This window comes from Panicum virgatum, chromosome 4N (genome assembly GCF_016808335.1).
Source record: "Panicum virgatum strain AP13 chromosome 4N, P.virgatum_v5, whole genome shotgun sequence".
Taxonomy (NCBI): domain Eukaryota; kingdom Viridiplantae; phylum Streptophyta; class Magnoliopsida; order Poales; family Poaceae; genus Panicum; species Panicum virgatum.
This window is the reverse complement of record NC_053148.1, coordinates 29,166,242-29,191,410: the sequence shown is the minus strand read 5'-3', so window position 1 is coordinate 29,191,410 and position 25,169 is coordinate 29,166,242. Positions and strand designations below refer to the sequence as shown.

The 25,169-nt window shown below is 41.2% G+C and overlaps 4 protein-coding genes and 1 long non-coding RNA gene across 7 annotated transcripts; all 5 read left to right on the top strand.

Moving 5' to 3' along the window:
- The first annotated feature begins 2,083 nt into the window (after positions 1 to 2,083).
- Positions 2,084 to 3,343, top strand: LOC120669279. Its single transcript, XM_039949056.1, has one exon. The coding sequence runs from the start codon at positions 2,084 to 2,086 to the stop codon at positions 3,341 to 3,343; it is 1,260 nt and encodes a 419-aa protein (XP_039804990.1).
- A 1,543-nt stretch (positions 3,344 to 4,886) lies between these two features.
- On the top strand, positions 4,887 to 7,063 carry LOC120670805. Its single transcript, XR_005673377.1, has 3 exons — positions 4,887 to 5,263; positions 5,432 to 5,496; positions 6,036 to 7,063. It is a non-coding gene; the product is annotated as an uncharacterized LOC120670805 (long non-coding RNA).
- A 485-nt stretch (positions 7,064 to 7,548) lies between these two features.
- Positions 7,549 to 12,359, top strand: LOC120670137 (CMP-sialic acid transporter 1-like). 3 transcript variants are annotated; one of them, XR_005673065.1, is made up of 9 exons: positions 7,549 to 7,752; positions 8,346 to 8,429; positions 8,560 to 8,774; positions 9,725 to 9,803; positions 10,293 to 10,462; positions 10,601 to 10,787; positions 11,585 to 11,662; positions 11,757 to 11,976; positions 12,079 to 12,303. XR_005673065.1 is itself a non-coding variant. In XM_039950147.1 (8 exons), the coding sequence occupies exons 1-8, from the start codon at positions 7,702 to 7,704 to the stop codon at positions 11,859 to 11,861; spliced, it is 969 nt and encodes a 322-aa protein (XP_039806081.1). In that variant the 5' UTR covers positions 7,549 to 7,701; the 3' UTR covers positions 11,862 to 12,359. The 3 variants fall into 3 exon arrangements, 1 of the variants encoding a protein (XP_039806081.1); XR_005673064.1 differs by having other exon boundaries at positions 11,757 to 11,999; XM_039950147.1 differs by having other exon boundaries at positions 11,757 to 12,359.
- A 2,684-nt stretch (positions 12,360 to 15,043) lies between these two features.
- LOC120668440 lies at positions 15,044 to 15,768 on the top strand. The gene has a single exon (XM_039948148.1). The coding sequence runs from the start codon at positions 15,190 to 15,192 to the stop codon at positions 15,505 to 15,507; it is 318 nt and encodes a 105-aa protein (XP_039804082.1). The 5' UTR covers positions 15,044 to 15,189; the 3' UTR covers positions 15,508 to 15,768.
- Positions 15,769 to 21,784: 6,016 nt separating this feature from the next.
- On the top strand, positions 21,785 to 22,518 carry LOC120670050. Its single transcript, XM_039950031.1, has one exon. It carries the CDS (start codon positions 21,885 to 21,887, stop codon positions 22,194 to 22,196), a length of 312 nt encoding a protein of 103 aa, XP_039805965.1. The 5' UTR covers positions 21,785 to 21,884; the 3' UTR covers positions 22,197 to 22,518.
- The last annotated feature ends 2,651 nt before the right edge of the window (positions 22,519 to 25,169 follow it).

The following is a 25,169-nucleotide window of genomic DNA, read 5'->3' as shown; positions in this document are numbered from 1 at the left end:
AAGAATTGTGAGCATGCATGTTGATGTGTTGTTCGCTCCTCAAATCTCCATGCACAAAAGGAAACTTGCTGGTTGTACACAAGGGTGCCAATTTCAGTTTAGCCGTTTAATTTGCATGAGAATGACTTTAGGTCTTCTTCAGCTATCACCAAGGTGAAGTATCTAGACTTGTACAGTGAAGGACCCAAAGAGCCATTATATATAGGGGATAAAATAGGAGCCCAGATTGATTTCCTAAATTTGACAACCAATTGTATGTCACTTGCTGCCATCATTAAGATTGTGTGCTCACAATGGAGATTGGTCAGGACAGAATGGATCAGATACGGATGGAATTGGATTTGAACATCACTTTTATTATTATATTTAACTTAAATATAAATTCAAATATTTTAGAATACAAACACAAAATGGACGGATCATATTCAGATATTTACTTGATTAGGAATATAGGGTGTATCCATTTATTTTTGACGAGTTGGAAGGCGCCGGGGTTGCACCAGACGTAGATGGTGGAAGAGAACCGGTGCGTTGCGAAGGAGGCGTAGGCTTCAAGGTGCCTTATCCGGCACATTACGACAGTACCCTAAATATATGTCATTTTCGTTTATTGAGAAACAACTTTGACTAAATATGTATTATAAAATATTAATATTTATGGTATCTAATTAGTATCATTAGAAATGTCCTTAAATCTAGTTTTAATAAATTTGTATGGAGATACAAATATTTGCACGCATTTTCTACAAATCAACACAAATTTATGGCATGCACATCAATGGCGATAGTTATTTAGGAGCCCAGGGAGTATTTTCCGGGTGACAACGGCTGGGAGGAGCGTCTTGAGCTGCGATGTGCCGCCGGTGACCAGAAGGCATACTGCGCGGGAGGAAGCTCAGTTCAAGGAGGAGGAAGAAATCATGAACAACACCGTGAACTTCGCATCATGAGCTACAACCCACAGCCTGCCACGCTATTCGGTCGACGGTCGTCGTCTCATCACGTAATAAGCGGTGATTTTATCATCTCTAACTATATAATAATTGCTGTCACGTAATGGAGCGACGGCGTGTGCTACAATATCGAAGGAATCAAAACTTTGTGACTCTTGCAAAACAAGTCTTAAAATAAAAACCCTTTGTCTTCGAATTAAAGCATCCAAATTAAATTTTAATTTGCTCCATTTTTTTCCTTATAATGGGATTTTCGAAACAAGACTACACTTGACTTTCTTATTGGGTCGTGTGCACAGCCCGTTCTGACTTACGCGACTCTTCGGGACCGTTGCGGAGTCTGGTCAGGTTTATACGTTTGTGGGGAGGACGAGCGGTAGCTCGGTCGGTTAACGCTCGAGTGGCACGAGCGGCCGGTCGTGGGTTCGAGCGCTGGCCCGCCCATGATTCTCACCGGGGTATTTCCCCAATTTCTTTCAGGTACAGGTGGCTCTATTTCGACCGTGCGCTGCACATGAACTGGCTTCTCTGGAGGATAGGTTGTAGGTCTTAGTTCCCTTGTAGGGAGCTGTGAGTGCGTGTGTGCAGTGTGTGTCTACATGTGTGTTAAGATTCTACAACTTGTACTCTATTATAGCGATCTCAAAAAAAAAGGTTTATACGTTTGTGGGCTGCAGATTTATGTAGAGGTCAGTGTATCGATGGGCTTTATTTTAGGAGATGGTGATTTATTGGGCCGCGAGAAGACTGAACTAAAAAGCATTACAGCGGGAGGAGGAGGACGGCATCTAGCCAAATTTGCATCAACGCTCGTCGGGCAGGGCTCGAGAAACTTCCCCTGGGCGATTCCTAGGGTTCTTCGTACTCGCACTTGAATCCAGTGTGAGTTCTCATTCTCCCCTTCTAATCTAATCTGATTTATTCTTGCTCTGGTCTCCCAATCGCGATTCGGGCTAGCTAAAGGGGTTTTCTCGGCCGGGGTCAACTGGCCTCTTCTTAATTGAAAGCCGTGGGGGCGGTCTTTCCCCCGCCGGTCGAGTTTTTTTTAAAGGGCAAACATTGGGTTTGTTTCTCGGCCTTGGTTGCGATTTGGGGGCACTTGTGAGCGGTCTGTTGATTAGTTTGGGGAGATGGCTGAATACAACCCAAGTTTGCATTCTATGGATCCCGAGTTAGATAGCCTGCTTCAACACCTGAAGATACGTGAGGATGAGGATGAAGGCATTGTGTTGGAAGAGAACCTAGAGGAGTTAAAGGCTGAGGCTCGCTGGACTGTTATGTCCAAGGTTATGTCTCCAAATCCTTTCAGTCATGCAGCTTTCTTAGCCAATATGAAGTATGCTTGGAGTTTGGCAAAGGATGTCATTTTTAAGGCCATAGATGAAAATCTTTTTGTATTCCAATTCTCATGTCTAGGGGATTGGAGAAAGGTGCTAGATGATGGGCCTTGGCTATTTAGGGGGAATGCTGTTTTATTAGAAGAGTATGATGGTATCACAAAGCCATCGACAGTGAAATTCAAGGATCTATCTATTTGGGTGCGTGTTTATGATCTGCCAACCGGTTTCAGAACTGAGAATATTGGGCGCCAAATTGGAAATAAAATTGGTCATTTTTTGAAAGTGGATTTGAATGACGAAACCAATGGGTGGCGTGATTATCTACGCATTAGAATAAAGCTAGATGTTGAGAAGCCTTCGACAAGGATTGTCTATGTGTCTGCTGGAGGAAAAGGAAATCGCTTAGCTTTTCGTGTTAAATATGAGAAATTGCCAAAGTTTTGTGCAGTTTGTGGATTATTGGGTCATGTGGATTCTGAGTGTGGTGATGGAGTGCATGACAAGGCGGCCTATCAATATGGGGATTGGTTGGTCGCTAGTACTGAGAGGAAAGGAAGAGTGAAGGGATTTAGACCATCAAGTTCGGCTGACACTAAGGGGTCAGATTCTAAGGAGCTTGATAAGAGCTTGGTCCCATCAATAAGACCTGAGGCTAGGAGTGGAGATAACAATCAAGTTGCTTTTGTTGATAACCGTTCTGAGCTGAAAGATGATGCAAGAAGTACACTAGAAACAGATGGTTACCAGCATACAAGTATTGATGGAAATGGGGCTCGTAAGCGCCTTACAATAGGGAATGTTAGAGATAGTAACAATTTGGCTTTGGTTTCCGTTTCAGTTTCTGAACAAATGGATGGTGTCCTGGATTTTTCTAGAAACAATTCTGATCTTTGGCAGAAATCAGATGCCTATCAAAGTGAACTTGAGAGGGATGGCCAGTTGAAAGGGAGAGTCAATAAACGGCTGAAGATGCAAAATGGAAATAATGACTCAGTTGACACTGAAATGAAAACGGCGGGTTCCTTTGAGGAGTACCGCCGAGAGCAATGAGAACCTTAAGTTGGAACTGTCGCGGGATTGGCAACCCTGCGATAGTAAGGGAACTTTGCGATCTAGCGAAGGATTATGCCCCCTCGGTATTATTCATCATGGAAACTCAAATTGATAAATATCGAGTGGAGAATCTGCGCTATTCTTTGGGTTTTGATAATAGTTTTGCAGTCAAAAGTGACGGGAGGAGCGGTGGCCTTGGTCTGTTCTGGAATAATGATGTGATTCTATCAGTTAAAAAATATTCAAATTACCATATTGATTCAATAGTTAGTGAACATGGGAAAGAGCCTTGGCGCATGTCATTTATCTATGGGGAACCAAATAGGTCGCTAAGATTCCGTACTTGGGATATCATGAAGCAGATGAAAAGTGATACAGATTTGCCATGGGTGTGTATAGGTGATTTTAATGAAGTTCTCAAAAGGGAAGAACAGTTGGGACCTAACATTAGGGAAGAATACCTTATGGCAGGTTTTCGATGTGTGTCAGCTTTGTGATTTAGGGTACATTGGTTTGGACTGGACATTTGAGAAAAAAGTAACAGGAGGACACTTTGTTCGTGTTCGCCTTGACAGGGTGCTAGCCTCAGCTAATTGGTGTGCTCGCTTTCCTCTTGCTGAGGTTCATCATCTCATGGCAGTTAAATCTGATCACTGTCCTATTCTTTTATCCGTTGAGCCAGAGAAAAAGAGTGAGAATATTCGTGGGTTGGGAAGGCCTTTTAGATATGAACTTATGTGGGAAACAAATGATGGCCTGCCCTCCCTAATTCAGCAAGTTTGGAAAGAGGGGCAACCTTGTAATTCAGTTAAAGATATGAGAATCAAGCTCTGCCATCTTGGAGAAGAGCTTAGGTCTTGGGGTCAAAGAAGCTTTGGTGTTGTGAGGAAGGAGATACGGGAACAGAAGAAAAGGCTGGAGCAATTGCGATATGACCCAGCAAGGAACAATGTTTCGGAGGAGGAAAAGAAGGTGGTGGAACACATTATTTTACTGAATTACCAAGAGGAGATAATGTGGAGACAACGATCTCGTATTACATGGCTACGAGAAGGGGATAGTAACACCAGATTTTTCCATCAAAGAGCAAGTAGAAGAAGGTCCAGGAACAGAATTATTAAGCTAAATCGACCTGATGGTTCTGAATGCACAAAGGTGGAGGAGATGCATGCAATGGCAACAGATTTCTACAGCAATCTGTTTAAGTCGGAGGGCACATCCAACATGCGCATGGTTCTTGGTCATGTTCCCCGTAAGATCACAAATGAGATGAATAAGTTTCTTTGTGCTCCTTTTGATGAAAGTGAAGTTAAGGATGCTCTATTCCAAATGTTCCCAACTAAGGTGCCGGGTCCGGATGGTTTTCCTGCACATTTTTTCAGCGCAACTGGGATGTTTGTGGTGAGGATCTAACAAGGATGGTGCTGAGGGTGCTCAATGGTGATGAGGTACCTACTGAAATCAATAGCACGTTCATTGTTCTAATACCAAAAGTTCAGAATCCAGTAAGCTTGAACCAGTTTCGGTCTATCAGCCTTTGTAATGTGGTTTACAAAATAATTTCTAAGGCATTGGCAAATAGGTTGAAAAGGGTCCTTCCAAATATCATATCCGAAGAGCAATCAGCATTTATCCCTGGAAGAATTATTAGTGACAATATTCTGGTTGCTTATGAATGTCTGCACTTCATGCGCACGAACCGTTCAAAAAGTAATGCTTATTATGCTTTGAAATTGGATATGATGAAGGCATATGATAGAGTGGAGTGGAGCTATCTGGAAGCAATAATGCTAAAATTGGGGTTCGACCGACTTTGGGTGGATAAAATTATGAAATGTGTAACGACAGCCTCCTTCTCTATCCTGTTTAATGGAGAACGACTACAAGAATTCAAGCCAACTCGAGGTATTAGACAAGGTGATCCTATTTCCCCTTATTTATTCTTACTATGTGCTGAAGGCTTGTCATGTGTACTTAAAGGGGTAGGAGCAGATCAATCTGTCAACGACATTCAGATCGCGCGCACAGCACCGAAGATTAATCATCTATTGTTCGCTGACGATTGTCTTCTATTTTTGAAAGCAGATGCAAGCAATGCTCAGTTAGTGCAAGAGTCCCTCACCAAATATTGTGACGCTTCAGGCCAAAAGGTAAATCTTGCAAAATCATCTATATTTTTCAATAGAGGGTGCAAACAAACTTTACATGATAATATCAAAACTATTACTCAGGTAGAGAATGAATCGTTGAATGAAAAATATCTGGGTTTACCCACTGAGGTTGGTAGGTCAACAAACAATGCATTCAAATATCTAAAAGATAAGGTGTGGAATAAAATTCAAGGATGGATAGAGCAAACATTATCAGCTGGAGGAAAGGAAGTTTTGATAAAATCTGTTGCACAAGCTATCCCTACTTATACCATGGGTTGTTTCAAATTGCCGAGAGGGCTTTGTGAGCATTTAAATTCGTTGATTCGAAAATTCTGGTGGGGGAGTGATAGTGGGAAAAGGAAATCATGTTGGGTAGCTTGGGATAAAATCATCCAGCCAAAGTACATGGGAGGCTTGGGATTTAGAGACAGAGAATTTTTTAACCTTGCATTGCTTGCAAGACAGGCTTGGCGCATGCTGATCAGACCGGGATCTTTATGTTTCAAAGTACTAAAATCAGTTTATTTTCCATCTAGTGATATCCTCAGTGCTCCTATTGGGAATAATCCATCCAAGACCTGGAGAGCCATATATGATGGAATAGAGGTGCTGAAACAAGGATTGATCAAACGCATTGGTGATGGTAAAAGCACACTAATATCTGGATGTAATTGGATTCCAAGAACTAGGATGTTTAGGCCTCTCTATTCTGAAAAAAGAAACCCTCCAACTTTTGTTTCTGAATTGATTGATCATACTTCTATGACATGGAAAACAGAGGTAGTGCAACATTTTTTCAATCAAATGGACAGTGAAGCAATATTGCAGATCCCATTAAGTATGAGTAAACAAGAAGACTGTTGGGCTTGGCACCATGAAAGAAATGGTATATTTTCTGTGCGCTCAGCATATCGAATGATGATTGAAGCAAAGAAGAGTAGAGATGACTACTTTGAAGGAACGGCAAGCTGCTCTGATTTTGTTAAAAGACAAAAGGAATGGAAACAACTATGGAATATGAAATTGCCATCTAAAGTCAAAATATTCTGTTGGCGTCTTGCTTTGAATTCAATTCCAACTGCCAGTATGCTCAAAGGTAGGAATATGTGTGATACAGCTGAATGCAAACTCTGCGGTGCAGATGAGGACACATGGGACCATGCATTGCTGCATTGCTCAATGTCTAAATGTGTTTGGGCTCAGCTAGATGAGGAAGTAACAGAGCTGATCGCTAGTTTACATATTTCAGACCCAAAGCATTGGATTTTCTTTATGTGCAGCAATATTTCGCAAGCTGATTCTATACGCATTCTTGTCACCTGTTGGGCTATTTGGCAGGCAAGGAGGAAAGCAATCTATGATGGGATATATCAGAGCCCTTTATCTACAATGGCAATGATCAATAGGCTGATAGAAGAATGGGAAATTATGGAGGGATTTCAAAAGAAAGGGAAGTGCCAACAACAACAAAAAGTAAAATCTAGACATTGGTTAGCACCTGAAAATGGACGATGCAAAATAAATGCAGATGCAGCTGTCAACCACACCGCCGGCAAAGGCACTGTTGGAGTAGTATGTCAAGATGATCATGGTGATTTCATTGCAGCAAGTGCTTTGGTGCTACCCAACATAATTGAATCAGAAACTTTGGAAGCAATGGCATGTTCAGAAGCATTAGCTCTTGCTGAATATTGTGGATTAAGGAAAATCACAGTGGCCTCGGATTGCTTAAGTGTCATTAAGAACATCAGGGAAATGTCTAGATGTCCTTATATGATGATTCTTCAGGATATTAATGTAAGATCGAGATATTTCAATTGTGTGCGGTTTGCACGTGAAGGTAGGGAATGCAACTGGGAGGCTCATTATCTTGCCAAGCATGCTTGTACTCTTGAACCTGGTCGTCATCTTTGGCTTGGTGCTCCTCCTGTATTCTTGGATCTAAACATTTTGAATCACAATTAATATATTTCCTACCTTCCACTCAAAAAAAAAGCGTTACAGCGGCGCGGTTTCGGGGAAATAAAAAATAACGGAAATTAGCGGGGGTAAAGTGCAAAAACCAAGTTCATCGTGCTCGCATCGTCCAGTCAGGCCTCCGTAGTGGTGCCGTGGCGGCTGCCGCCCGCCTCCAATCTCAGCCTCCGTAGAGAAAGAGGGAGGAAGAGACCTGGACAGCGCTGCGGCGTCGAAGGGGACACGATGCAGTGGTACTTAGTGGCCGCGCTCCTCACCGTCCTCACCAGCTCCCAGGCAATCCCCGTTTTCCCCGCTCCGTCTTCTTGTTTTTCAGCCGATTTGAGCAGGGAAGCGGCCCAGATCTGTCTACAACCGGGTATTGGTTGTGCGATTCGATTGCTGGGTAATTTGGGGTGTTTCTTGTGGAGGTGTGCGGTGGAATGGGTGGCGGAGGTGGCCTCAATCTGCAATTCCATTCCCGATTGGTGTCGCCATTAGCTCATTACCATATTGGAGAGAAACACACTTCAGACGAATGTTATCTTGGACTTCTGGGATTGCCAAATAGGTAGAAAGATGCGGTCCCCGGGCGAAATTGGTTGTTAGGAAGCTTGGTATTTGTTATGTTGTATTGTTGTGAGGTACATGTGGTCATTTTGGTGGATTTGTGGGATGGGAAAGGCTCTGGCCGTGAGTTCGTGAGTGAAGAAACTTTATTTCAAGTGAAGAATCATGGTCATTGAGCAGTTTAGGTTCTGAGGATGTAGGCAGTAGGGTTAAGTCTTAATTAAATAGGCCTTGAATCTTGCACATGTGTTGCGGTTTGACTTATTTTCTTAATTTATAATCTCCTGTGTTAACATTACCCTTTCCCTGACTATTTGCAGGGTATATTGACTACTCTCTCCCAGAGCAATGGCAAGTATAAGTATGACTATGCAACCATTCCCTTCCTAGCAGAACTCTTCAAGGTAAAATGCTGCAGTTCTCTTCATTCTTAAGTTGCTGTACGTAAGGTGTTTGGTACCCTGATACCAGTAAATATACTGGACTGTTTTGAAATTGAATTTCTGTGGTAACATTACCCTGTCCTTGACACAGTTGTCTGTATCAAGTTTCTTCCTTTGGAACGAATGCAAGTCTTCATCCCCACCAAGGATGACAAAGGAGTGGAGGAGTGTGCGGCTATATCTTGTTCCTTCAATAATATACCTCGTCCATAACAATGTGCAGTTCGCAACCTTGACCTATGTTGATCCATCTACCTATCAGATAATGGGGAACTTGAAAATTGTCACAACCGGAATTTTGTTCAGGTATGTAACTTGTCTGTTCACTAAAGTTTTCATTATTTTTTGCTTTTTAACACTATTTACATGATAGAATCCATATTGCATTTCTTATTGTCCCCTCTGGACCCAGTCCTTAAAGTGGAATTTGGTTTGTCTTAATGAAACAAAGATTTGAAGTGCATAAGTGAAATAGTGGGATGATTCAAAATAGTTCAAGCAGTGGGGAGTTTGATTTGTTTTTGTTCTTGCCGTTAGCAATTAGTTCACTCGACACTGGCAATACCAATTATCATCTGAATATATCCTTCCGTTGTAAACAATATTTGACCCTTTAATCTTTTGAATGTACAATAATTGCGACAACTTACTTAGTAATGGTCTCGAACATGAAAAGAATTTTATTGTCATATATGTGGGTAGTTATACCTATGGTTCCATATTCCTAAGCATCACACTTTGTTGGCTGGCCTGGAAAATCTTGCCCAACTACTGACTCCTCCCGGAATTGCGTTATCGGAGAAGTCCGGGAGGCTGCGGGTACTATGGATTCTCTGACTCCCAATCGGGTTACCTTCCCGGGTCTCACCGGTGTTGCCTGTAAGGGAACTTTTGTTATTGTTCAGTGAAGATTTTCTATTTATTTGATGAGTTCAGTATTTTTCAGGCGATAAATGGCAACTGTTCCATGTTACACTGCCTAAGCAGTGCACTGAAAATGCTTACGCGTTTTTTCTTGGTATTCAGATTTTTGCATGATGTTTGCGCACTTTGTTGTTTAGCATCCAGAGATGTGCTTGTTGGTATTTCCATAAGCTTATGCTTGTTTCTTCAAACTTATTTCAGAGTTTTGATCTGTTGCTGGCAATAAATGGAGTTTACTTGTGAATCAAAACTGTATTCTGTGTTGTTGGTGCTTTATCCTTCTTCCCCTTTATTAATTAGTGCTCTTGATTTTCTCTCTGTAAATCTACTAGGCTTGTCCTAAAAAGGAAGTTATCAAATCTACAATGGATGGCGATTGTTTTGCTTGCTGTTGGTACAACTACTAGCCAGGTTTGTTAATAATATTGTGAAATAACCCTGTTTATTTTCATCAAAATTTTTGTTCTAATGATGATTTGCTTTCCACTTGAACTTCTTATGTCTTATTTCACTTTGATGTAAATTTTGTGAGCATGTAACCAGACAACATATGGTTGCCATTTCTTTCTTTTTTTTTGAATTTTATCTACATGCAATATACAGGCTCCAAAGCATAATTTCTTTGGTATGTAATCTAATTTCAGAATCTTAGCAAAATTTCAATCCATCACATAATTTATAGATAAATTAGCTTTAGGAAAAATTTTAAGCTATGTAGTTAGTTGACCCGAGGTATTCTTTTTTATATATGAATCAATAAACTGACAGCATAAATGGATTTGGTTGGCATCATTTGCTATTTTTTAATAAATAGTATATGGATTAAATATGCTATGTAGCTTAGTTGTACTGGGTTTAGCTGATAAATTTGGACTCAGTTTAAACTTGTTGTTTTTTCAGGTCAAAGGATGTGGAGATGGACCATGTGATTTGCTTTTCTCAGCACCATTACAGGGTTACATGCTTGGTATACTTTCTGCTTGTCTTTCAGCACTAGCTGGTGTCTACACAGAATACTTGATGAAGAAGAACAATGATAGTTTGTACTGGCAAAATGTACAGTTATATACGTAGGTATCTATATCTAACACTTGTCCATTTGTCTGAAATTTCACATACCAAAAACCCAACGTGCAGCAGTGTGTACTTCTTTAGTCGCCAATGTTCTTGAACAAACACTATTTCATATCCATCTTATGTGTTGTTAGGTTTGGAGTTATATTCAACATGGGGTGGCTAATTTATGGCGATTTCAAAGCTGGATTTGAGTTGGGTCCATGGTGGCAGCGCCTATTTAATGGCTATTCTGTCACAACATGGATGGTTGTGTTTAATTTAGGGTCCACTGGTCTACTAGTATCATGGTTGATGAAGTATTCAGACAATATAGTCAAGGTGAGATAACTGGATTCCTTTTCCATTCAAGTGGGCTATGATAGTCTTTTTTTGGTTGAACTGCTTTTAGAAAAAAATAGTATTTTGTTAACTGTTTTTTTCATAATATAAACTACAAACACAATATTATTGTCTCTCAAAGTGCAGATCAGTTATGACAGAAACAACAATAGGATAAGGGATAGCAGAAAATAGTCTTAATTTTATTTTATTTCCCAAACAAACTACATGCTTTTTTATTATTCCTTTTCCACTGCTGCTTCAAAACAAGCACAGAAACTGCAAAATGACCCTCCTTATATGAGTGCTGCTAAAATGATTTGAACTCACTATTTGTTCCTAATGCCTGTAAGGTGAAACTGTATTCTTTGTGTCTCTCTATATCAGTTTGCTGTGTTGGTGTTTGTTGAGAAAATGGCTTACCTGACTGATCTGGCTCTTTCATTGTATACTTTGAGCATGCTATACATCTATGCCTACAAAGGCATGCAAATTAATCTATCAGGACATCCTGTGACAGAAATAAGGATTTATGTAGTAATTCATAGTGCTCGAGACAGGATTTTTGCTCTATTCAGAATTGCTCTTCCAGAACCTTTGTGTCAGTTGGTTTGGAAAATTATTTTTTTTTCAAAAGATTGCCCCTGGACTCATTGGCTCCTGGAAAATTTAATTTTCTTGAAGCTTTCTCTGAACTCATTTGATCTTATTAATATGATGGTTAATGAAAGTTACTTATTTTTTCAATTTTATGCATTCCCGATGTTGAGATGTGTCATGTAACTCTGTTTTGACAGGTGTACTCAACTTCAATGGCCATGCTATCAACGATGGTTTTATCCATATACCTTTTCAGTGTGAAAGCAACAATTCAGGTGCTTTTGATGTATTCTAGTTTCACAGTTGGATTCTGGTCCTTGTTATTTACTATTTTGTACTAACACATGCTTTAACACCATTCTTATGCAGCTTTTCTTAGGCATTATCATCTGCATAATTTCGCTGCAGATGTATTTTATGCCTACCCACATGCTTGTTGAATTGCCACAAACATTACCTGTTACATCAAAGTAGGCTTATGGCACTTTAGCTAACCTGATCGGAGTGTAGAACACTGTTTATCTGGGGGCAAGAATCTGTTTGATTGACCTGTTTGGGCAAATTTGTGGCTGGAATCTCAACTGATGTGGTTAGTTTCACGATGCAGAAAAGGTGAATTAACAGTGAAGTGAGCTTGTTATACCAATGTATAAAAACTTTAACTCCTACAAGCTCTCCTACTGTTTTTCAGGTAAAAGATGGGAGGCTGATTGGTATTGTTTTGTCTTAGGGAAAAGGGAATGAAAGCAAACTTTTTGAGTTTTTTCAAATAGTGCAAAACTGTCCATTACTTATATCCAAAAGTGACAGTATTGATAGAGTAGGAGTAGAGACGAAACTGGCAAGTACAACGAGTTATGTCATCTTGCAAAGTGTGTTAATTCTCTCCACATTACACCGATTATTTTTTCCCTTACATTTTATTTTCATGTAGGTTTCTGTTCAGGAAATATTCAAAATGAACATGATCGAGCACATTCTCTTTATGTGCAATAAAATTTCTTTCTTGAAACATGGAATTCTACTCTTAAAATGTCTACATAGAAAACTGAAGGAAATGTATAGCCAAGAATAGGATTTCTCGTGGTGGTAGAGTAGAGCCTCAATCACGCAACCAAGTGACTAGCATGGCTTATTGCATTATCTCAGGCCACTGCTGTATGGCTATTGATGCAGCAATGTAAGTTAGTAAACTCGTGCTTGAAAGTTGATGCTACTTATATTGCACCCCCCCCCCTCCATGATTTTGGTAGTTCTAGTCTTAAAAGAGTCCGCTGAATAGTGTGCCTAGTGAGATTGAATTACTTCTTATTAGCCTTTATAACTAAGTATAGTATGTTTCATCGGTACTAGCAGTACATGCTTGGGTTTCAGGTAGGGATGCAAGTTAGATAATTTTTGGGTCATTGGGTCGACTCAAAAAGTTAATAAAATGAACTAGAATGTCATTATACGTAAATAATTTGGAAGAAATGAATTAGAGTGGCATGTTATCATAATTAATTAACTGACCAAAAAACACCATTGTGTACCCATTTGCGTCCCTAGTTTTAGTTTCAGGTCATCTTGACCAAGTTATCTGCATGTGGGCCTGTGGCCTTCAGAAACATGAGCACTATATATTGCATCTTTTTGATCGGCAGGATTGGTCCTGGGATTCTTCCCTCTTCCTCAAAAGAAATTTTTTAGCGTCCAGGTGAGCTGGCCCTAGACACTCTAGGGTTAGAAATGTGCAGCCATCCGACCATGTGAGGCCCTGTTTAGATGCATAAAGTCAAAATACAAAAATTTTATAAATCGCTTGCATAGTGTACTAAATGTAGTTGAAAAATAAATCGCATTACACAAATAGACTGTAAATCATGAGACGAATCTAATGAGCCTAATTAGAACGTGATTAGACACTAAATTACTACAGTAATGCTATAGTAAACATGCTCTAATGATGAATTAATTAGACTCATTAGATTCGTCTCGTAGTTTACAGACGAGATCTGTAATTAGTTTTGTGATTAATCTACATTTAATACTTTAAATATTGAAGATTCCTTTCCAAAAATCTAAAAATGCAAAATACAAAATGATCTAAACAAGACCTGAATAAATATCGCTCCAATCTTGCTAGGATTGGTCAAAGGATATGACTTGACTTCTCAGTCCAGATATACAATTTTCATATTCAGTTTTCTCCTTTGTTTAGCTAGCCAATGATAAATTGTTTGTCACTTTAATTTCGTGAGAGATAAAGCAACGGAAATCTGTCAGTTTTCTTTGTATGCTGGAATTGGAAATTTAGGGGCCTTTCATATGGCATACTTCTATGAAAAGCTTAAGAACATTAGTGATCATGTGAGGAGTGCCTCTTCTTGCTGAGCTTGGTTCCCTTTGTCCTGTATCCCTGGATAGAAGTTATCTTCAAGGCACTTGGAATTAGAGAACTTGATGATTTGATTCAACCAACCAGTGAACTTGTCCACTGGTGAGGTAAACTATTCTCTATTGTAGATTTCCCTAGAAGTTTATTAATTTCTTGATGAGCTTAGAACAGTTTTAATGTTCACATATTTTCCCTAGTTGATGGGAAGAAAAGGATGTAGGCAAGCTAGCTTGTGAAGTATGCATTGCCCTTTACGGTTACGGAGCACTTGATGTTTTTAGCAAAGGAGCTTCATAGAATGTGGTTGGGGAGATATTTCTTGTTTCCCTGTGCACAATATTTGACTAGGCAAACCCTTGCTGCCTGGGGAAACATGCTTTCTCAAGGTTTGCACCTGTAAGTTTCCAACTCCCAGCTTTGCTTGCTAGCATCTAAAGTAACAAAGCCAGTGACTGGTATGCACAAAAGAAACTGTAACCATCAACGTGGACTGATGGATGAGTTGAGCAGAATCTGGTGTTAGCTTCCTCTGATTCCCCTCTTGGCCCGTTTCTTCTCTTCCATACCCTCCTTCCCTTCTTTGAGAAGAGGAAAAGGGCAAGGGCTTCACCATGAACGTTCATGTTACCATCCTGTGAACGGCACCGCGTGAAAAAAGGGCAAAGGGCTATTGTATATGGTGCCAGATCTTACCTTTGCTTCTTTCGAGAAATGTCTAGTGATGGCCTGTTTCGGCTAGGCAACGAATCGAAAAATGAGGAAACAATAGCGAGGCAAATTTGCCGAAAGCAGGTTGCCGTTTGTGCACAAGGTATGCCCCTGGTTTCGTGTCGCCCATAGTATCGTCGTCTCTGAGTGCTAACCACAGCACGTCACATCCTCTGGAACAGAAACGCTTGCAACGCAAGCCTGCCTGGAATGCACGCCGAACTCATGCAACCCGATCCTAACCACATCCCCAAGATACTCCCCTTGCGATGGTGTTCCGGCACGGGGAAGAGCTCTAATCTTACAGATTACTCCAGTGTTTGAAATTTCTTGCAAACACGGCATTGGACGGAAACTGTGGTTAGTATCATTGGTGTCTTTCGACGAGTACGAATACCTGCGAAGTGGGGCAGGATCGGTCGGTAATGTTCCGAAACCGCCGTTTTTACATGAGGAACTGGTCGACAACCGCCGTCTCAACATGATCTCGATGATGAAACGCCTGAAACTGCCTCAAGAGTTTTCCATAAACTTCACAACACGGTGGGCCCACCACTTTCCACACTGCCCTTCCTCTCCGATTCCCCTCTATAAAAGGCACCTCTACGCCTGACCGTCCCCTTCGCAAGGCAAGATCGAGCAGGATCACTCAAGCCAAGCAGCAGCAGCAGCAAGCCTCTTGCAGAGTGTGGAGCAGAGCAGCAACTCCGCGCACGCATGGGATCCTTGGGCCCTACCGTGACCGTGAGCATGGCCAAGCCCAACGCCGCGGCGGCCGGCGGCGGCCATCAGCCGCCGGAGAGGAAGGAGGGCGGCGGCAGGTGCGGCGTGCTCGGCGGCGGCGGCGGCTGCGGCTGCGGCTGCGGCTTCCGGATGCCGCTGCACTACCCGCGGTACAAGAAGGAGGACTACGAGGCCATGCCGGAGTGGCGCGTCGACTGCCTGCTCCGCGAGTACGGCCTCCCCGCCGACGGCGACCTCGACAGCAAGCGCCGCTTCGCCATGGGCGCCTTCCTCTGGCCCGACCAGTACTGAACCGTGGGAGGAAGCTCGCCGCCGCCGGCCGTTCCGACGATGAGCTGCAGCTGCAGGCAGCTTCAGTGATTACATATAGCGATAGCAACCTGATTGTGTCGTCGATCATCACACTCACTTTACTATTTAGAAAGAGATCCTCTTAACCTACCATCATCTGCTTGTAATAGCCGGACATGACACAGAGGCGGTGAATGCATATGTTTCTTGCGCCCTGTATAGCTATGGCGGAATAATAAGATGTGCTCATTCTCTATCAGATATCTGTTGTCCTGCTTTTGAGTTTCTTTTTCACCTTTTTTTTTAATGCTGATCAGAGCACTCAAGTATGTTTCCTGGATGAACTGTCTCTCTGCTTGATTGTCTGAATCGGTTGGAAAGTTTCAGTGTTGTTTCAATTGACTACCAGTAGTTCTCCACACAATACCGGATTGAGGGAAAGAAGCAGGGTTCCAACTTCCAAGCAGTTCTTATGGTTTTTCCTAGGGGTGGTAAAGGGCCAAATATTTTGAACTAGAAAATCTAAAGGCCGGGCTCTAATCTTATGTAATTTTGAACTAAAAATTTTAAAAGTTTTATTGGACTGTGAAAAGATCGCTAGGACCATAACCCATTACCACCTCTAGTTTTTCCTCCGGAGTAAGCCTGTGATCCGGGCATTCGGCACTTTAGCCGGGTTCCGGAAGGTTGAGGCAGAGCCATGGCCGGCGCCGGAACTGGGGCAAAGTCGCGGATCGAAACTGCCATTGTTTTGTAAAAAGAGAAAGCTATCAGTCACCTGAGAGCGCCTCTAGTCCGGCAGCACCCACAGGCTCGTGCGTTCCCGTGTGGAAGTCTCTAGAAGCATCACGAAGGTGTCGTGAAGCCAACAATCCATCTTGTGATGCCCTGCGTACCTCATCTTGTAACTGAAGCGGCTGTAGCAGGATTTGCGGTTGCTATAGTTGGATTGACTTAATGGCTGAGATCTCTTAGCAGATACTGGATCATAACCGTTGACCATCTATATAACCTATATAGATGACATCCACTAATTATATCTCTCTTCATGCAAGGTGTCCACATCATTCCCCACTAAGTGTCCCACTAACTTGCAATTCTTTCATGCAATCCATTCATGTTTCCTTATTAATTATAAAAAATATATTATCATCTCTATTATGTACAATACTTTTAATCTTTAATCTATTAATATAAATCAAATACATACGTTATTTTTTCATCACCTATTCTTCTATAATATGATCAAATATTCTATTGTTAAAAAAACTTGACCTGCGGGGGTAAGACCGCCCCCACGGCATTGTTTGAGAGGTAGAATGACCTTCTCACAGCAGGCCAAGAAAACCCCCGAACCCCTGCCCCACTCGTACACGGGGGCCCGTCGCCTTGTGAGTTAGGCCGGGCTCCACAGTGCTTTGGACATAAGACAGGCGAGGGGGTTTTTTTACCCGCAGGCGGAAATTCGTCCCGACCAAGGATCGAACCCACAACTTGCGGGGTGCCGCCGGACTGCCGTGACCAACTGGTCCGACATCCTTTGGCATCAAATATTCTATTGTTGTTTCTTCTATTAGCTTATTAGTTTTACCAGATCCAATAAAAAAATAACATGCAGGTAAAATTCATATCATCTATTTCTCTCAACATGCATGCTATATATTCAGTACCCATTATATTAGACGCAACATCACTATCCACTAGACCATCTATTTATGTCTTCCACCGATTTTCTATGAATGTTACCATGCAATCACATTAGTGTTTCTACTTTCAAATTTCACCTTACAATTTTATTTAAGAAATTTGTAGCAATGCGTGAGGTATCACCTAGTATATGTTAACTAATACAAGAAAACACCGAGGAAACCTCATACATCTTTGCAATAGCATCTAAGAATGAACACAATAACAAACGCTATGATCAGCGCATGCGGGATCTCCAACTTCAAAAATTCCATTATGTCATCATTTTTCACACATTCCTTCATGTTGTTTCAGCTTCAGTTTGGAAATTTATGCTGCTCCAAAATGACATGTGGCTTCTCATCATTTTTTTTGTCTTTAACAAAGGTGTGCAATCCATTGCAAGATTTAAACTTGGGGATCTTCGATTGACAAGCGGCATATACGTTATGATCGATGCTGAAACCGTGTCCTAGGATATTTGTAATCTTGCTGTTTATGAATGATATAATAGAAGGAAATGGTGGGCAAAGTTCGATTTTGTTAAATTCGGAAACCACCATTTGTATTAAACCTAGAAAAGTAACGATTGAGGAAACTACAGCTTCCACCTATCATAAAACCAATTTTAGGACCTTTCGGTGTAGGGAACACATATCCATCATTGCTAACAACAACCTGACTTACAATTCTTTAGAGCTAGCTATTCTATCAGTATATCAAGTTTCCTTCTCAACATGGATCATTTAGGGCAATGACTATTCACCCAACCTCTTTACAAAAGTAAGGAGATGCTAGCTTGTTTTGTAAAGATATGCGTGTTGGCAACGCCCATCAGCCCATGTCAAGATGCACTTGAGTGAATTGCCTAAGGACAGAAATGGCGTGATTCCAAACTTATAATGGGTAGTTACTAATTGCCACAACCATTAAATTATGTTAACTACTAAAACATTCTTACATTTGTCATATCAGTCAATTTGAAATATTCACGAAGAATGTCAAAATGCACTGCCATATACGGCTAATAGAGTTCTTGTTCACTTCTTCAGATGACAACTGGTTAGTTCACATCTTACTTTGCAGTACTGAGGAGCTAATGATGGGTAATATGAAGCATTCCAACTTGCAAGCTAGGATCGATGTCCTTAAACATTCAAAGTTCTTGCTCATCTCTTCAGAGAACATCTGGTTGTTTCACATCTTACTTGCAGTATGAAGAGTTAATGATGAGTAATAAGAAGCATTCAAACTTGCAACGCCACCCCACTAAACATTCTCTGAGCCCCTATTGACACTCTAAGACTCTAGCCATACTCCACAAAATTATCATGCTCAAAACTCCGCTTGTGCCTCTGAACTGTTGCAAATGTGAACACTTTCACTCCACTTTGATCTGCTTCACTGTAACTACTAAAAAATTTGACGGGAAGAGACAGACAACCTCCCCACTTTGAATTAAGAAGGAAGTAGGGCTTGAATCAGGATCTTCTACCTGAGATCTCCACTAGTTAGCAGCCCGCAAGAGCACCTGCCTTCAGTGTAACTATTAGTTTATCAGTAGCTAGTGCTTGCCAAGTCGCCATACTATAAGGTTCAACAACTTGGCCAATTTGGTAAATTGAACTTGGTAATACTTTATTTGTACGGGTGGTAAAGGATCATAGTCCTAGTGGTCTCTTCACAACCTAGTATGACCCTTATATATTTTTGGCCTAAAATTATATAAGATAAGAGCCCGGCTCTTTTTGGCCCTGCTTTTATATTATCTAGGCTTTTTATCACCCCTTATTCATGACCATTTATGAGCAGAGAACTGCTGTGAATGCATATATAGATCAATGTATCACGTGGCGGCGTGGCATACAAGTACCATCAATTTACCAATTTGTTGATAATGATTAATAAAATTCCATATATACATGTTTAATATAAAAAATTTACATCAATATAAGTGACTCAAGTGAATTTTATAATAATAATGATTTGTAGCAACTGACAGTGTATTACATGAGTACTAAATGTCAAGTTTCGCTTTTTTAAAGCTTTGTCCTAAAAAACTAGGACTTGCATTGATGAATGGATGGAGGGGTTCATCGTCAAATTTTTATCTACATTATAGCCTATTTGAATTCATGGTTATGATCCCAAACCCAATATCAACCGTGTGATGCTCTAACTGATGTAAGATCCAGGATGAATGGGGATAAAGTTAGAAAAGGAGTTGACATCCCTTGGCTTGCTTTGACTTTTGTTGGTCTGGGCCCTCTTAATATTTCAAGTTATCTTTTGAACTTTCCGGTATGAGTTATAGGGGTTTAGGTACTAGGCCTATCTGTTTCCTTATTGGAAAATTTTTGGACTTTTTCCTTCATTTTTGGGAAAAAAAATCCAGATTACTCCCCTTAAGTATCATCGAAGTCCAAATAATCCCATAAACTATTTCTTAGTTCTATTTACCCTATACTATATCATTTAGTCCAATTTACCCCTTAATAATATTTATCTTCTGTTCTGATTCCCATCTTCAGAGGATAAGTGGCTGGTCCTTACTTGCAATATTGCAGGAGCTAATGATGGGTAGTAAGAAGCATTCCAACTTGCCAGCTAATATCAAATTCCCCTTAAACATTATCTCAGCAGCTATCTTCACTCCAAGATTCTATAGCATCCTGCACAAACTTCTGATGTTCAAAACTCTGCTTTTGCCCCTGAAGTCTGAACTACTAGCAAGTGTGAACACTTGATGTCCACTTTGACCTGCTTCAATATTCTTACAATTGACTAATGGTAGTGCTCTGCATCCAGCCCGTTACCATCTTGGCCAATTTCAGCAACTGATGAGGTTAAACAACTTGGCCAGTTTGGTAAACTAAACTTTGCTAATACCCTAGGTCCTGTTCGGTCAATCCCTTCCAAAAAGAAACTAGGGTGATTGATTCCCCAACTATTAATTCCCAAACAAGTCAGTTTGGGAATCAATCCACCTGAATCCCATCTAATCCCTCCAATTTTGGGATTAATCGAATAAGGTGTTATTGCCATCTCGGAACAGAGAAATGCTGTAATACCAAAATATTTTGAAGAAAAAAAAAGAGCTTTAGGAGAGGCCCAAACCAAATTTGGCCAAGGGCCATCCAACCAGCCCAACCTGGAGGCCCAGGTCGCCCCCCCCCCCCCCATACACACACACAAAAACCTAGTGAGCCGAGTTCCTCCCCAACCGGAAATCATATCCATCTTCCACTACATTTTGAAGTAACGCACCTTCCAGTGTTTGAGATTTGGAATGGAAAACTTATTGAGAGATTTTTAACTGAAATTTTGAAAAAAATTTATTTGAGAAAATCAAGATCTTTCTAACAGAGTATATCTACCACATATTTTTTTTATAAATATAGAATCCAACGATTGAGTTTAAAATTATGAAAGAAACTAACTATAAACACACTTGCTACTCCGTAAGTCCTACATGGTGACCTCCTATGTAGGGAGCAGTTTCCATCAATCAGCACTATTGACAACTTGACGTGAATGTTTTATGAGTATGCATGGTGTGATGTAACTGTTATCGCCCTCTCTACCATCCCTACCATCTGTCTAATATATCCAATTTCCTTCTCAAGAAGGTGCATGTCACTTCAACGCATTCACTACTCATTACTCACCCTACCTCTTTAATACTAAAACAAGGAGTTTGCTCGAAGTATGATTTATTTTATGGTGCAAAACTATATATATATATATATATATATATATATATATATATATATATATATATATATATATATATTAGAAGGCTACGGTTTTATGGTTGCCCAGCTACTTCTCTTTTAGTTATTCAACTATGTGGGCTATTAATAGCCATCAATCTATTATTCTTGTGATGAAATGTAATGTCTACCTTTGAGAGTACGAAAAGTTAGTTTCTAATTGCTAAACACAACAATTAAATTATGGAAATTCAGTCTTGTTTAACTATCATCACATCTAGTACGAGAAAAATGAAGTATGCCTACCTATGCCATACACAGAGCGTATAACATTCGATCACAGAGAGAACACACCTCCTGCCTTTAAGACAGAATTTTGAACCCTTCATAGATGTATTCACTTGATCTGCGATCACCCGCATATAAGCCCTCGTCTGAAGGCTCTGAACTAGAGCCTCTACAAACCAAGCCATAGACCCATAGTTCAATTCTTCAAATTGTCGAAAAAAAGTTGGATTCTTCAAACGATTGAGCATATATCTGAACAGTGACATATCCATACGTTGCAAGCAAAGGAGTGTAGCACAAAACAAATCAATTACGGAATTACCATTAGATCACTTGTTTAATTTGTCTAAATCATTTATAGATCACTAGTTTAATTTGTCTAAATCATTTATAGAATGATATGAGATGAGCAGGTATAGTATATGGTTGCAATAGATCAAGAGCCAATGGGTGATCAACATGAATGCAAGCCAACTTGTAAGCAATGACCGATTCAACAACATTCTCTTAGCCACTAGCTTCACTCTAAGGTTCTAGCATCCTCCACATCATTCCTTCAATCCCCTATAAAAGCTCCCTCACACTTGAACGATCCTTCAGCAATAACAACACAACAAACACACAACATCACCTCTCCCTCCCTCTCACGCACACAGCTGCACGCGCGTGCGTGGACACAACACACAGAGCATGGGTTCCCTAGGCCCAACCACCATTAGTAGCATGAGCAGCATGGCGAAGGCAGCAGCAGCCAGCATTGGTACGAAGAATAGCGTGGTTGCCGTCGCCGATCAGCAGCAAGCTGCAGGCCAGAAGAACTGCGGCAGCTGCGCCTTCCAGATGCCGCTGCACTACCCGCAGTACAAGAAGGCGGACTACGAGACCATGCCGGAGTGGCGCGTCGACTGCCTGCTCCGCGAGTACGGCCTCCCCGTCACCGGCAACCTCGAAAGCAAGAGAAAGTTCGCCATGGGAGCCTTCCTCTGGCCCGACCAGTACTGAAGGAACTCATCATGGCCGCGCTGAATATAATAACCGACCTGATGAGGTTGACAAGAGACCAAGTACAGTGGCTGGAGCTTCGTCATGTGCAACGCTGCCTCTGAGTTCATGAAAACAATTAGGAGCGCCTTGTTGTTACTGTCTTAGCTTGCTGAAACGTCAAGTATAGTTCTTGTTCTACGTACTGGCAGCAATCTAGCTAGCATTTCTACGTACTGACATGCTGATCATCTATGCATGCTCTTGCGCTGAATGATATATGTATTGCATCTATCAATATAAAAATTAGTAAATGTATGCATGGTGCCAGTTTCTGTTTTCAGCACTTACCTCTATCTCACGTTTTTGTCAAAACCACAACTGAGCTGATTGATCAACTTTTGTACTCCTCTCTAACATAACAAATTCAGATAAACAAACTAGACTTGTAATAAAGAGATGGAAAAGGCTGTCACCAACTAGAGAACAGCCAGGGGCAGAGCTAGAGGTGTTTGTTAGGAAAAATAATACCAATGAATTACATTGGCGTTTTACAACTTCTATGGGTCTGGCGTTGTGGTGATACATTTTGCGTAATAAAGCATGGAGAATAGTCGGAATGCTGACTGACTTTATACTTTAATGATCCCTCTTCACTTGTACAAAAATAAATAACATTGTAAAAAGTTGATGTTTTGAAAAAGCTAGCTAGTACGACAACAGACCTGAACTTGTACCATCCTGGTGCTCAGTGATGTTATGAGAAGTTGTTTTGTGCAAATGATGTTATGAGCACTTGATTATTCAAATGGTCAGTACTGAAGGAAGAGCAAAATATTGAGGTTACATGCTTTCGTGACTCATGAATCACAGAACAGAACTGTTCCTTGAGGACCCAATGCAATGACTTGTGCCACGCGGTATCGCACTAAGAAGAGTACACTAGATATCCACCTAATACCAATGGTTATTGATGTTGCAAATTTTAGTGCAGATTAGACGAATTATGCTCCTTTGTTTGCTTTTGGAAACATCAGATGTTCAGATCTGATATGATCTAGAAGCTAGCTTTTCTATGTAAACTTTTGTTCTTCTGAATGATAACTTTGTTAGCTCTAGACACACCTTCTCGGTTAGAAATCTTGCAGACTGTGATTCACTGGGGGTTTTTTTTTTTTTTTTGAAAAACTGCCGGTATGTTGCATTTGCACGAGTCGATATATGAGCCCCAAGATCTTTACTAATAAGTCACAGCATGGCAACAGCTGCTGTGTGTCCCAGGGCATATATACAGGACTTCATTTGTAGCATAGGCAAGGAACAATGATGCAACCAGAGATCTGATCTGCATGTATTCGTATCTCAGAACAATCTGATTTCTGCTTTTCTCTTGATCATTGAATATTCTAATCCTTCCATAACCTGCGTGAAAGGAATCGGGTGCTCGTAGCCTAAGAGGGGGAGTCAGTGAATTAGTCAAACTAAAAACTTTAACCTCAAGCTCCAACTATTTGCACATAAATTAAACTAAGATATACTATCTAGATGTGCAACTAGTGTTCTTCTAGTGTGAAAACTCTCGTCCCAAAAGAGTTACGCAACCTATAGCCAATCCTATCAAGATTCTACTCTAGAAAGTAAAGTCACACAAAGATTGCAATAAGTAAATGCGGAAGCTTAAAGAGGGATGAGAGAACGCAAACTCTTGTGACACGAAGATTTATCCCGTGGTTCGGTTAGCCACAAAGGCACACCTACATCCATGTTGTTAAAACATTCATAAAGAGTATTGCTTCTCGGCAATCAAGTCTCTTCCAAGGACACCAAGTCCACGGTCACCTTGATTCCGGGTTCCACTAAGGAGCTTCTCCTCTAAGGAAGGGGGTCTCCACGTCCCCCGCACAAAGCTTGTTGTCGCCGCTCCACACCAAGCCGGAGGGTCGAAGACGTGCCGGCGAGTCACCAAGACTCCAAAGATGGCCGGCTCACCGAGTACAAACTTGAGCTGCTCTCAAGCACAGCCCACAAGGCACACAACCTTGCTATCACACTCAAACATGAGCTATCATAGCACTCTCACTTACAAGAATGTGCTAAACCTAAAGGATTTGATCACTAAGCCCTTGGGTTGGCTTGGAGGTGTTCTTCAATGTGTCTAGGGTGTCTCTGAACTCCAGGAACTCCAAAATGGCCGGGGTGAGGCGCTTATATAGGCCACCAATTCGAACTAGCCGTTTTGAGCCGTTACTGCTTTTTCTGAGAAGGGCGTCGGATCATCCGACCCCACTGAGTTTTCCACGGTAGCCGTTATCTTTTAAACCATTCGCTGACGTCATTTGTCCGACTAGTTAGTCTGACGCGTTCTGAAGGCTACGTCGGATCATCCGACCCTGAAGGCAATTTTCCTTCCTCGAAAACAAGCTCTCTGTAGAATCACCCGAGCCTTTGTCCGACCTTCATTTCCATAGCGTCGGATAATCTGATCCCACAGACAGTTTTCCAAAACGCTAAATCAGGACCTCTAAAGAATACTATTACTCATAGTCCGAGCCTGCATTTACTGCGTCGGATTATCCGGCTTCTTTGGTCGGATAGTCCGACCCTATGGTGTTCGGATTATCCAAGCCAACTGCCATTTTCTGTTTCCATGGTGCACTTGTCCAACTTGTCGCAGCGGTCATTTGGACACTTCAAATATATTGGACTTGATTTCTCTACGTTGGGTTGGACACCTCGTCTCGACGGTGTATTGGACGTCTTGTCTCGATGGTGCGTTGGACATCTCGTCTCGACGGTACATTGGACGTCATCCAAGGGACCTAAGAAATCCTATATATATGATCTCGCAAACTCGTTAGTCCCATTGATTGCGTTGTCACTCAATCACCAAAATCACTCGAAATGGCCTAAATAGGGCCATGTTCGTTACACTGTGACGAGTCAATAAGTGCAGAACATGATCAGACTACATGTTTGCGAAACACAGGCATTACT

What these genes read in the sequence shown, in the direction of transcription:
- LOC120669279 (XM_039949056.1), top strand. Translation starts at nt 2,084, where the DNA reads ATGGCTGAATACAACCCAAGTTTGCATTCTATGGATCCCGAGTTAGAT.
- LOC120670137 (XM_039950147.1), top strand. Translation starts at nt 7,702, where the DNA reads ATGCAGTGGTACTTAGTGGCCGCGCTCCTCACCGTCCTCACCAGCTCC. An exon ending in TCCTAGCAGAACTCTTCAAG is followed by an intron (nt 8,430 to 8,559) that starts GTAAAATGCTGC and finishes TCCTTGACACAG; the next exon opens with TTGTCTGTATCAAGTTTCTT. An exon ending in GTGTGAAAGCAACAATTCAG is followed by an intron (nt 11,663 to 11,756) that starts GTGCTTTTGATG and finishes ATTCTTATGCAG; the next exon opens with CTTTTCTTAGGCATTATCAT.
- LOC120668440 (XM_039948148.1), top strand. Translation starts at nt 15,190, where the DNA reads ATGGGATCCTTGGGCCCTACCGTGACCGTGAGCATGGCCAAGCCCAAC.
- LOC120670050 (XM_039950031.1), top strand. Translation starts at nt 21,885, where the DNA reads ATGGGTTCCCTAGGCCCAACCACCATTAGTAGCATGAGCAGCATGGCG.